This window comes from Herpailurus yagouaroundi, unplaced genomic scaffold, assembly GCF_014898765.1.
Source record: "Herpailurus yagouaroundi ecotype Mexico unplaced genomic scaffold, PumYag 28, whole genome shotgun sequence".
Classification (NCBI taxonomy): domain Eukaryota; kingdom Metazoa; phylum Chordata; class Mammalia; order Carnivora; family Felidae; genus Herpailurus; species Herpailurus yagouaroundi.
In genome coordinates this window covers 64,973,135-64,985,694 of record NW_024412376.1, presented here as the reverse complement: position 1 = coordinate 64,985,694, position 12,560 = coordinate 64,973,135, and the positions used below count along the sequence as shown (strand labels likewise).

The 12,560-nt window shown below is 40.1% G+C and overlaps 1 protein-coding gene across 1 annotated transcript in view; it reads right to left on the bottom strand.

Moving 5' to 3' along the window:
* Window positions 1–12,148, bottom strand: part of ANXA5 (annexin A5) — a 30,284-nt gene extending 18,136 nt beyond the window's left edge. The window contains exons 1-2 of the mRNA XM_040474675.1: window positions 12,011–12,148; window positions 11,862–11,905 (exon numbers count right to left, since the gene is read on the bottom strand). Coding sequence (XP_040330609.1) covers window positions 11,862–11,870 — 9 coding nt within the window. The 5' untranslated portion in view covers window positions 11,871–11,905; window positions 12,011–12,148. The remainder of the gene's footprint in view (window positions 1–11,861; window positions 11,906–12,010) is intronic.
* Between the last annotated feature and the right edge of the window lie 412 nt (window positions 12,149–12,560).

The window sequence follows — 12,560 nt, the reverse complement described above, 5'->3', positions numbered from 1 at the left end:
TGACCTGGCTGAAGTCGGACGCTTAACCGACTGCGCCACCCAGGCGCCCCTATCATGCTCAGTCTTTAAATAAATTTCCGTTTGATAACCCCATTTGAAATGGGAAGAGGACCACTTACAGTTTGGATTAGCAGGACCAATTCAGTACATAAGCTATCCCGGCCCACCTGCAATACCATTAATGGGAAGTCTGGCTCCCAAGGCTCTCCTCCCAGGGGCATCGCCCCCAGTGATCAAGCCCCAGTGATACTGCTTGATTCTCAGAGGGCACTTCCTTGCAGGATTCCTTCCATTAAGTCTCTTGCCACTTTGCTTGAGAAGCATGCTAAACCTGCATTAAAACTCGATGTCCTAACCTAGACACTCAACTCCAAGCAATGTTCTTACTGCATAATTTTAAACCTAGTCCTGTTTCTTTATATTTACTTAGGGATTTTAAGACAACCTGGTAAAGCCTGAAAAGATGTTTGGTAATTCATATGCCAAATCTTTAAATTTATAGCTTTATATATAAAGTATACTGGAAGACATTCTTCAAAAGGTTTCCCATTATACTTACTTTGTCATATGTGTAGTGCTTTTAATCATCAAATTATTTTAGTATTTCCCCCTCAAAATTTGTAATAGCACTAGTTCTTTACAATCAGAAGGCTTTATGAATACTCAGTCATAAATTTTTATGTTCTGATGAAAGGAGGATGCCACCATGTACCTTTACTAATAAATGTTTTTGAAGTCCTTCAAAACTCCTATTAAGGTTCTATCTAAAACTGAGGAAAAATCAGTTATAAGGGGGAAGGGGTTGAGAATACTTGTCTGGTTTATAATCATGCGTGTTTTATTATGAATGCATGGAAGCACAATCACCTACAAGGAAAAAATTTCTGACAATTTCACATGGTTCAACATAATTAGAAGGAGCAATAGGTTGAGAGAGAAATTAATCAAGATTTGAGAAAATGGTCCTTCAAAACTGGCATGGATTGGGAAAGCCATATCTCTCAGGTCAAACTGCAGTCTCCCTCTGTTTAGTGGGACCACTTCAAATTGATTATGAAAACACCATCAATATATCATCATAAAAAATTAATAAATACCACAGGTTCTCTCAATGGTGAGAACTTAGAATATACAGATGACTTAGTTCACCAGTCTGTTTATTCATTCAAAGAATGGTTTCTTTGAATGCTTTCCACATGCCAAGTATTGTACTAATCACTAGGAAAAAGTGATGATGTCTAAAATCAAAAGGAAATGAAAGGTACATAATTAACAAGTGCAGTTGAGTACACACACACACACACACACACACACACACACACAGGTTTCATCAGGGTACATATACACATAAAGGAGGGACTGAGCTGGGAAGGATGCAAAGAAATCAGAAAAACTTCCCAAAAGATGTTTTGAAAGTTGCCTGTGATTTTCCAAGGCAGGTTCAGGAAAGTAGAGAAGTACAGGGAGGTATAGTCCAGCATGCATGAAAACATGAAAGAATGAAAAAATCTGGTGCTTTGGACACAGGGTTAAGAGTTTGAACAGACTGCAACAAGAAGTGTTTACATAGATAAACAAATGAGGGGAAGGTCTTGGTGGGGGGGTGAGGAGGAGCTGGAAAGCCACTGTAATAAGTGCAGACTTCATCCTGTAGGCAAGGGGAAGTCATAGAGGATCACAGAGGACATCTACATGGGGAAGAACAACATCAATTCTGCACAGTAATATTACTGGGTCCGCAGTGGAGACAACAACAGAATGGACTGTGCAAGAGTGGAGATAGGGACACTATTTTAAAAACAACTAACACAGGAAGAAGATAAGACCTGATCGAAGTAAGGAGCAGTGGAAATGTAAAGGAAAAGGACATGGGAAGGAGCAGTGGACATAGAACAGGATCAAGGCAGAAGGGAACCAACTGCAATGATTCCTTTCTTGGATGGGGAATAGGATCACTGGTTTTACATTTCTCCCCAGGAGGCATACTGGAAGAGAAACAGGCTTTGTCAGTTACCAGGGCACACTGGTGGTAAGTGGAGCTGTGTGAGAAGGCTATCACAGAAGCAATATTAGTGGGGTGGAAAGGAGGGCTGGCAGAGAAGGGAAGGTCACCTACAATCATAATGGCAGCTAATATCTGCTGAGTGTAGCAATGGGTCAGGCACAGTGCTCAGAGCTTCTCACGGATCATCTCACTGAAACTTCATTTTACCTTAGAAAGGCTTAAAGAATCAACCAAGGGACCAGGAAGCAAGTACCAAAGCTGGTACTTGAATACAGGCCATGGGACTGGGGGCTACTAATCATGAAGCTGCCTAGCCTCCCAAAGACAAAAAGAAAATCTCCAAAGAGGGTGATGGCATGGAGAAGACAAATGAGAAAAATGTACTAAGAGGAAAGGAAGAAAAGGCAGTGTCCAATACCACAGGGAAGTCAAACAGGTGGTGCAACTGAAAAGGGTTCCCTAGACTTAGTAATGAGGAGGTCTTTGGTGGCAGTAAGAGCCTGATTGGAAAACACTGAAAAGTGAATTGTAAGGCAAAGCATCTCCATGAACTCCAATTTTACAAATGATGGGGTTTTTTTAAACATGCTTTTATATTTTTTTCATGTTTTATTTATTTTTTTTATTTTACAACCAAGTTAGCATATAGTGCAACAATGGTTTCAGAAGTAGATTCCTTAATGCCCTTTACTCATTTAGCCCATCCCCCCTCCCACAACCTCTCCAGTAACTCTGTTTGTTCTCCATATTTAGAAGTCTCTTATGTTTTTCCCCCTCCCTGTTTTTATATTATTTTTGCTTCCCTTCCCTTATGTTCACCTGTTTTGTATCTTAAAGTCCTCATATGAGTGAAGTCATATGATATTTGTCTTTCTCTGACTAATTTCACTTAGTATAATACCCTCTAGTTCCATCCATGTAGTTGCAAATGGCAAGATTTCATTCTTTTTGATTGCTGAGTAATACTCCATTGTATATACATACCACATCTTCCTTATCCATTCATCCATCGATGGACATTTGGGCTCTTTCCATACTTTGGCTATTGTTGATAGTGCTGTTATAAACATTGAGGTTCATGTGTCCCTTCGAAACAGCACACCTGTATCCCTTGGATAAATACCTAGTAGTGCAATTGCTAGGTCATAGGGTAGTTCTATTTTTAATTTTTGGAGAAATCTCCATACTGTTAAATAAGCTTTTAAATACTCACTTTAAAAAAAATACTGATCACCTGGGTGGCTCAGTCACTTAAGCATCTGACTCCTGATTTCAGCTCCAGTCATGATCTCACAGTTTGAGTTCAAGCCCCACATCTGGCTCTGTGCTGACGGTGTGGAGCCTGCTTGGGATTCTTGGTCTCCCTTTCTCTCTGCCCCTCCCTCATTCACATTCTCATTCTCTCTCAAAATAAGTAAGTAAACATCTAAATAATATTTTATCCAGTTTATAGGCTATGAAGTTACTAGTAGATACAGAGGTTAAGAACAGGGGAGACAAGAGAGATTTGCCTTAAAAATACATCTGACCCCTGAGACTGAAGGAAATGAGGTGAAAGATGGAAGGAAGAGGTGTACCCTCAGAATCTCAGCTACTAACTATGAAGAAATAACTGCTGGTTGTATTTTTGAGAGCTTTCTAGAAATTGGGAAACACGTGCTACATTCCACATGATCCGAGTCATTGTCAAAGCTAGCCAAAGCCACGTAGTGGTAGTAACGGACCAGATGTGAGTCAGACATGAGTCACAAGGGCAGAAACGCTGCTTGGACATCCTGCCCAAACTCTATCCCTGCCCACACAAAAATGTCTATCCTGAGCAAATGTGACTTTCCATGACTCATATCGGAGGGCTTCTCCTTCTTCCCATTAGTACCCACTGGCCTCCAGTTAAACATTTATACCTTACCCAGGTTAACTCCAACTATAAGTAAGTACTGTTCCCTTCACCCATTCCCCACCTTGTGCTCAATTACCTTCACTCCCAGCCACCAGTGCCTGATCAAAGAAATTATATATCCTCAGATGATACGTGGCCAACACATATAATTCCCTCTTTTAACTCTCACCTTCAAAATTATCCACTCTTCTAGCTCTATAATTTTGTTGGCTTTTTTGTTCATTTATTCTAAATGAATAACTTCTTTACCTTCAAAGACTAGGCATGCCAAAATAAAATGAATACAATTAAACCTAAACACAAGTGAAGGGTTGCTTTTCTAGATAGAATTTAAAGAAACAGGAAAACAACACAGAAATAACTTCAAATTTAGGGGCGCCTGGGCGCTTAGTCTGTTGGGCATCCGATTTCAGCTCAGGTCATGATCTCACAGTTCATGGATTTGAGCCCCACATTAGGCTCTGTGCTGACAGCTCAGAGCCAGAAGCCTGCTTCAAATTCTGTGTCTCCTTCTGTCTCTGCCCCTCCTCCACTCACACTCTTTCTGTCTGTCAAAATAGATAAGCGTTTAAAAAAAAAAAAAAGAAAGAAAGAACGAACTTCAAACTTAAGGATGAGAAAACATTCACCTGTCTGGAACATTTTTAAACTGAAGCTTTTCTGAAGGCACAGAAGAAAACTTAAAAGCCCTCTTTAAATCTGTCTTCCAGTTCAGTGTTATCAATACTTAATCAAACACCTTACCCAACATTCCACATTAATACTAATTAGGAAGCAAGAAACCATGAAGCACACCACTATAGCTGAGCAACTGCTAAGCAGCTGTACAGTAATTTTTAAGTATATTTCTTCTGAGGCTCAGGTTTCACGAAAAGCCCCTGGAGGCCCCCAAGAATGTTGGGGAAAAGGAAAGTCAAATGGCAGAACTCTGCCTTCACTCCCCAGTCAGAGCAGTTCAGGTCTTATCTGATGCACACTGTGCAGGCCCATTAATATTTCCTATGATAATGGGTCCCACTGATGAGCAAAGAAAAAAATTAAAAATCACCGTACCAAGAAAGAAATGAGATGAACAAGAAAAAAGGGAAAAACCAGTATGACAGACATGATTCAGATCTAAGGTGCAAAGTAAAGTAAATATCAGAAAAAAACAAAAACAAAAACAAAAAAAAACTAGAACCTCCAAGAGGTACAAACACAATCAGGGGTCAGAAACAAAATCTCAAGCTCTAATTCTAAGCCTTGCTCCAATTCCATCAAAAAAGGTGAAAGTTCAGGGTGCCTGGGTGGCTCAGTTGTTAAGTGTCCAACTGATGGCACAGAGCCTGCTTGGGATTCTCTTTCTCCCTCTCTCTTCCCCTTCCCCATGTACACATGTGCAAGCACTCTCTCAATAAATAAATACACATTTAACAATAAAAAAATGAAAGTTAAATTCAAAGACTTAAATTCAAATTGGCCTTTGACCATTACCTTTGACCCCTTTCTTAAAATCAAGTGTAAGGGAAAAAAGTATCACTATAAATAGTTTAAGTTATACTCACAGAGGTAGAAAAGAAGTTTTGATAACAAAATAAAGGTTTTCAATATGATTTAGGTTTTTGTTGTTTCTTTAATGCTCCCATGACTATGACTACTTCCCACCTGGATAAGAACGCCTTCCCTTGGCAAATACCAACAAATGGAAAGTTAAACTGTCCGTCAATAATGGTGACGCCTTGAGGGAGCTGAAGTGGGCAAACGCATTAGCTCCCAATGAGTATACGTTTGGTTTGGGGTATGTAGGGTTCCATTTTACCTAACTGTTCAACTGGGAATTCTGTGAACAGTACTTGAAAAGCTGTATCACTAACCAATTCATTCACCAATGCTTCAGAAAATAAGCTTATAGATTTTTCATATTAGAGAAGAGTATGCATGGATTCACAACTTTATTTCCTTTTGTATCTAAACAAGGGGCAGAAACCTAATAAACATGGCTGGTCCTACACAAAGGTAGGAAATGTTAGACTCAAACCATTTTTAGTCATAGGAGAGAAATAGTACATAAATAAAAGACCTACAGAAATGAAAGAGGATTTAAAGATCATATATATCCTGCTGTTTACTAGAGAGCATCTCCTAAATGTTTCATAAAGAACTCGAATTCAACAAATTCACTAACTCCATCTTTTCCGCACCTCAAACCTGCATTCCTTCCTCAAAGAAAAAGACAAACCACTCAATGAAGCAAGCCACTCATCTTGACCTGACCAAGCCCTTCACCACCTACCACCACTCCACTCATGCACCCAGTCTGCCAACTCTCTCCATCAATCCCCTATCTAAAGCCCCAGCCACTGCCTAGTTTAAGTCTTTAAGATTTCACTGGGACCATAGCAGCAGATTCCTAAGTGATCTTCCAACATCCAGCTTCTCTCTCCTTCCCTCCCTCACCCCCTGAAACACCATGCGGACTCTGCAGCCCTCAAATGCAACATCACACTGGCACCAGGGTGATTTTTGTGAAGTGTAAATCTAATCATGGCATGCCCCAACTTACAACTTTTTCACAGCTCTCCTTATCTACAAATGGTTCCTACTCTTTAGCTCTTTCTGGCATCTGTTTCCAAGACAGGGCTCATGTCCCCACCTGACTGCAGCTTCACTCAAACAATACCATACTGCCTGCTGCTCCTGGCCATGCCAAACTCCTTTACACCCCTGAGCATTTACTTTTGCTGCTGTTGCTTCTACATATAATGCCTTTCCTCCTTGTCCCATCTGACTAATGCTAGCTAGGTAACCTCATTTTTCTCTTCTGTGAAATAGTAATGCTTATATCTGAAATAGTATTATGAGCACTACATAATGCAAACAATGGACTTGGCAATGCATCTGTTATTTCACTAAACTTTCGTTCCATTTCCTCTTTAATTCCCATGTCTAACGATACCTGGCACATAGTGGGAACTCAAAACTTTCATACGTTCATGAATGCATGCATGAATAGGAAGTAAAGAGAACAGTTAGGAACAGGTGTTCAAAGAAATGATACCAACTGCAATATGTATTAATTTCCAATAAATCACAATAAAAAAATATGTATACGTTTACATATTATATAAACTACTGAATTGAAAGGCTGGGTCCAAAAAAAAAAAACCACTTAAAACAAAGGCCTTAGGAGCACAAGTTTTTGTAAAAGATCAACTAATGTGTTTGTGAAGTTTTAGAATAGTATTCAGGTTATTTGAATTTATATAAATTTATATTGAATATAATATTGAATAATATTGAATTTATATTTAAATTTATATAAATAAATTTATATAAATATATATTTACATTTATATTTCTACCACAGATTGCCTGTCACTAGCTTGCCACCTATAGCCAAGGGGTACCAGATCTAGATAAGGGAATTAAGGTTTCCTGAATCCCAATGAATTGCTCAGTGGCTTGCAAAGCAGCCACGCAGTTTTGGATCTAGTTCTTTCTCAGCATGCAAAATGTAAACAAGATTGCTCTCTCAGACAAAGGAATCAGGAACTGAGACACTAACCCACAGCAGTACAGGTCATAAGTAAACAGGTAATCCTGACCTAGGATCCCAAGAGGGATCACTACAGACAGATTTGATTTTAAGATGAATGGTGGAAAAGATGCAATCAATATCTGATCGACCCCTCTAGCATGAAACTCATCTCAAATCTATTTATTTACATTGATCCTGCTGTTCTTTATAAATTGTCACAGTGCAATGATTTCAAACCAAAAAAAAAAAAAATTATAATCAAACCTTGCACAATTTAAATATGTATAGGAGAGAGAACTCTGATGTTCATGAAGTCTCTAGTGAAAAATTATGTAGCCTGATTTTGCTTCATGACATGCCTGCTGCTCTAAATTAATTCTTTATTAACATTATAAATAAAGCTAAGTTCAGATTGGCCAAAATCTGTATTTTTAAAGTTGCAGTCTCATAAAGAAAATTAGAGATATAAAAGACTTAAATTGAATTAAAATGTATTAAATGGATCATTCATCTTTGAAATACATCCAACTCTTGATTTTTTGAAACCAAAGAATATAGAAGTACAGAATGTACTTTTAAGTACCTAAAATAAATTAGAATATCTGTGAAATAATTTGGCTGTAGCTAAATAGTGATATTTTAAAAACTTGCATGAGCAAGTTAAGCAATAAGAAATAGGTCAGCATCCAGTTTAAGAAACCCACCCCAAGATATGGTTAAGTCAGATTGAGGAAATAACCCTAAAATCTAATTAAAAATTCACATTTATATAATCACAAGCTGATCATTGCAAAGATGAAAGGATTCAAAAAATATTTTACTATATATAAATAACTCAGGCAATTAACAGCTCTTTGGCCATTCCTTAGTAAATATCTTGAGCTAGCTTATACCCAAATTTAGCATAGAAAAATGTTAGTGGTCCAATAATCATAAAAATTTACTATTTAGCAAGGTTTATTCTAAACATGGAAGTTGTGGTTTTAAGCCATATAAATCCAAAGCCATTCAAATGAATGATTTCAAAGATAAAATATATATATATTGTCCAGGAACTGTTTACATGCAGGTACATTTGTAATTCAGATTTTTCTTGTATGTCATGGAGAAGATACAGTTAATCAGTGGGTTACCTTTGAGAAAGCCTGGGAAGCCTCATGTTAGACTCCTTCTCTCCATAGTAACAATCAGTTGGTAGACTCCCACATGTTTCAATGCTAGTGGATGAGGACTAGGACCAGAGAGAGAAGGGCAGAGCTCAAGTGGTGGTTATCCCACAAACACCACCAGCTCTGAATGTATTCACCCAACAAGACAATATAAATCACTTTTTAAAAAATTTTTTTAATGTTTATTTATTTTTGAGAGGAAGAGACAGAGTGTGAGTGGGAGAGGAGCAGAGAGAGAGGGAGACACAGAATTGGAAGCAGGCTCCAGGCTCTGAGCTATCAGCACAGAGCCCGACCCAAGATTCGAACTCACGAGCGGTGAGATCATGACCTGAGCCGAAGTCAGACGCTCAACCCACTGAGCCACCCAGGTGCCCCTAAATCACTTTTTATGTAGTTCACAATAGTTGTCATGGCTTTGTCCCCCTAGACTGACATCATCAGGGTAAAATTTAACTAAAATTTTTCATTGATATAAAAATATTAATATAAATATACACAAGAGTATAAAGTATTCCTAATATTTATTTATAGAAAAAAAGAAACTCCAATTATCTATCAAAAATTAATCAATGCTTTCTCATTAAATTCTTAGCAGGACAGTCATACCCAGAAGTTACCTATATAATTGATTTCCTGGATCTCTGTAAACTCTGATTGGCAAGGAGGTGGTCCCAAGGTCAAATAAAAAGACAAAACATCAGTATGGAAGGTACAGCTTATAAACATGAAGAATAACTGCTGTTGGAGGCGACATTTTAATTCCTCAATAAATAAGAAACAATATTTAACCATACATTTTAAATTACTGAAATGTACACCTCTATGTCTCAGGCATCTCATTTCACTACTCTACAGATGGCCACAGAGTGGAGGTCTCTGGCTCCCATAACCACAAGGCAACGAAACTACTACCATAGAAACCGTTTGAAACCTAACACTGAAGCTACTTCAGCCTTCCTACAATTACACTGGGGTCCAAGGGAATTTTTTTTGACAGTAAAAGTGCAATTCCTTATTGTGGGCATTCTGCACACCATCAAATATAAGTATAAAGACAACAAAACGTTATCCTAGTAGTAAACATTTTAACAAAATGCTTTACTTCCATGGTTTCCAAGGATAACTAATAACAAAGTAAGTGCAAAATTCAACACTGTAGCTTTCTTAGCACTACTTATAACTTTTATGATGACCAAAAACTGTGGTTTTGACACAGTCCTGGTGTTATACTGTGATAGAGATCATGCACATAATTTTGTAATATAAACCACCATTCTCCCAGATTATATATGTATAGCAGCTTTTATACTTTTCATTATTTTAAATTATTAATGTCCACAATTGGAAAAATGTGTTCCTTTATGCTACCTGGAATCTACATAATTAAAAGGAATTGATTGAGGGGTGCCTGGATGGCTCAGTCAGTTGAGAGTCCAACTTCAGCTCAGGTCATGATCTCCTGGTCTGGTCCATGGGTTGGAGCTCCAAGTCAGGCTCTACCGACAGCTCAGGGCCTGGAGCCTGCTTCTGATTCTGTATCTCCCTCTCTCTGCCCCTCCCCCGCTCACACTCTGTCCCTTTCTCAAAAATAAATAAACATTAAAACATTAAATAAAACATTAAATAAACATTAAAAAAAATGTAAAGGAATTGATTGAAAAACTTCAGACATCACAGGGTAAACTTACAAAACAGATTCAAGAAACAGCCGAATGAGCAAGTATAAAGGAAATTATTTTTTGATGCTTGTTTCATCTCCATTTACATCACCACACCAACAATATCAAGATAAGAAAAATAATTCTCAATGAAGGAAAGTTAGTTCCACATAAAAGTATCCTCTATGTGGGGAAGAACCTAAACCAAAGTTTCCACTTGAAGTAACAGGAGACTCAGTTTATTGTAATGTTCCTTAAGTGTAATAGAGGAAGTAAGAATGGAAGCACTGTATAAATTAATAAAGTTACCAAGTCATCATAATCCTCCCATTTTTCTCTTGGAAAGAACCGTGAAACCTTATTCAATTTTGATAAGAGCTTTTGTTTTTGTTTTTTAATAAATGAAGAGTATAAAGAGAGGGCTTTGTCTGAGCAGTTAAAACACTTGTTTAAAAAAATGTTTGAAAAAAAAAAGGATCTGGACCAAGCCAGTTAGATTGTTGAGATCTGTAAAATTAGTTTCGGGGTGGAGTTGTTAGCACTGATATGTTATTCACAAAAAATTGTCAATTTTTATTCACAAAAGATTGTCAATCTTTTAAAGTCTGCTATATAAATTAAACTATTTTTTTTTCTTTCCTACACTTGTTTAATGTGTATTTATTTTTGAGAGAGAGCAAGAACAGGGGAAGGGCAGAGAGGAGGAGACAGGATAGGAAGCCTGCTCCCACTGACAGCAGAGAGCCCCACATGAGTCTGCAAGTCACCATCCCCTGAGATCTTGACCCGAGCTGAGCAGGAGTCGGATGCTCAACCTCTTAGCCATCCAGGCGCCCCTTCCCTGCAATTTTGATAAATGTTAAGAACAGAAAAAAAAAAAAAAAAAAAAAAGGCTAATAATACTAGGAAATCGAGTTCTGAAACAATCCCAAGGCAAATTCAATTCAGAACTCGTTCCACGAGTTCCTTAAGAAAAGCACCTCTTCGGTTTAATCTTTTGCATGAAAAAAAAAAAAATCCTACCTACAACTAACAATAAAATTGGGTTGAGCAACTGGAAAAAGCTCACTAGAGTTCTACTGGAAAAACACCAAGGCCCACTCACTGTATTATAATACAGGAAACGGCAGGGAACGGAAAGGGGAGGAAAGGAAAGAAGGAAAGGAAGGAAAAAAAATGAAGGGAAGGGAGGGAGGCAGGAAAAGAAAGAAAGACAAGGAAAGAAAGGCGTCGGGCTCACATGACCGCTACGCGCTGGTTCCTGCTCTGGTTCTAATTTTAGCGGTTCTTTGGCTTTGGGAGGGCGCACTTTTACACACTCACTCACGAAAAGGGAGTGCACCCAAATCCGGCCACGTCACCCGCGGCAGAGCCCCACCGGCGGCTACCGGGCAGGTTCCGGCGGGCACTCCGCGGAATAAGTCGGGGCACAGCGAAGGGGTCGGGGGGAAGCAACGAGAGAGGAAACAGGAAAGGTGTCCCAGATTTCTCCCAGGCAGATTTCGCTTTCTCCTAAACTTTTTTGGCTTCCAGACGAATTCTACAACTCCCTTGACACAGCTTACGAAGTTGGCAAACGCGAGCGCTGCGCGGGGGCGCAAGGCCCTACCTGTGCCATGGCGACTGCTTAGGTCAGGAAAAGGTGATGCAAACCTGCAAGAGAAGAGAGGCACGGAGGGTTCAGCGAGCCGCACACCGGCCCTCCCCGCAGCGCCCCTCTCCGGACGGAGCCCCCACTCCGGCTGGGCGAGCACTCACCCAAGCGTGACAGAGGGACCCAAGTGCTCCGAACCTCCGGGAAAGCCGCGGAGCGCGGGGCGGCGGCGCGCAGGGCAGGGCAGGGATGCAAGCGCAGTAGGCTCCCAGCAGCTGCTCGCAGCCCAACTCCAAGCAACAGAAACACCACCCGCCCTGCCCCGCCCGCCGCCTGCCACGGGGACCGGGCCCGCCCCTTCCCCGGCCTCACTGCGCCTGCGTGGGGCGCCACTCGTCCCAGTCCTCGCACACCGGGTGGGGCCGGGCTACAGCTGCGTTGGAAGCGGCAGGAGGCGGGCTCCCAAGGGCCGCTGGACCGCCCTGTGTTCGCGCGCGGGAAGGGCTTGGGGACCCAGCCTCTGACCCAGCCTCTGGTTTGCGGGTCGCTGGGACCTTTCTTCTCTCCGTGGCCTCACAGAGCTGCTCAGACAGCGTGGCCGAGTCGACTTTTTGCAAGGCGAGAAAATCACTGCGGCCAAGGACAGCGGGTCTTTGACCATGGTATAGAATAAGAGTGAAGTTTTGAGAGCCCTTTCCCAAATTTGTTTTTAAG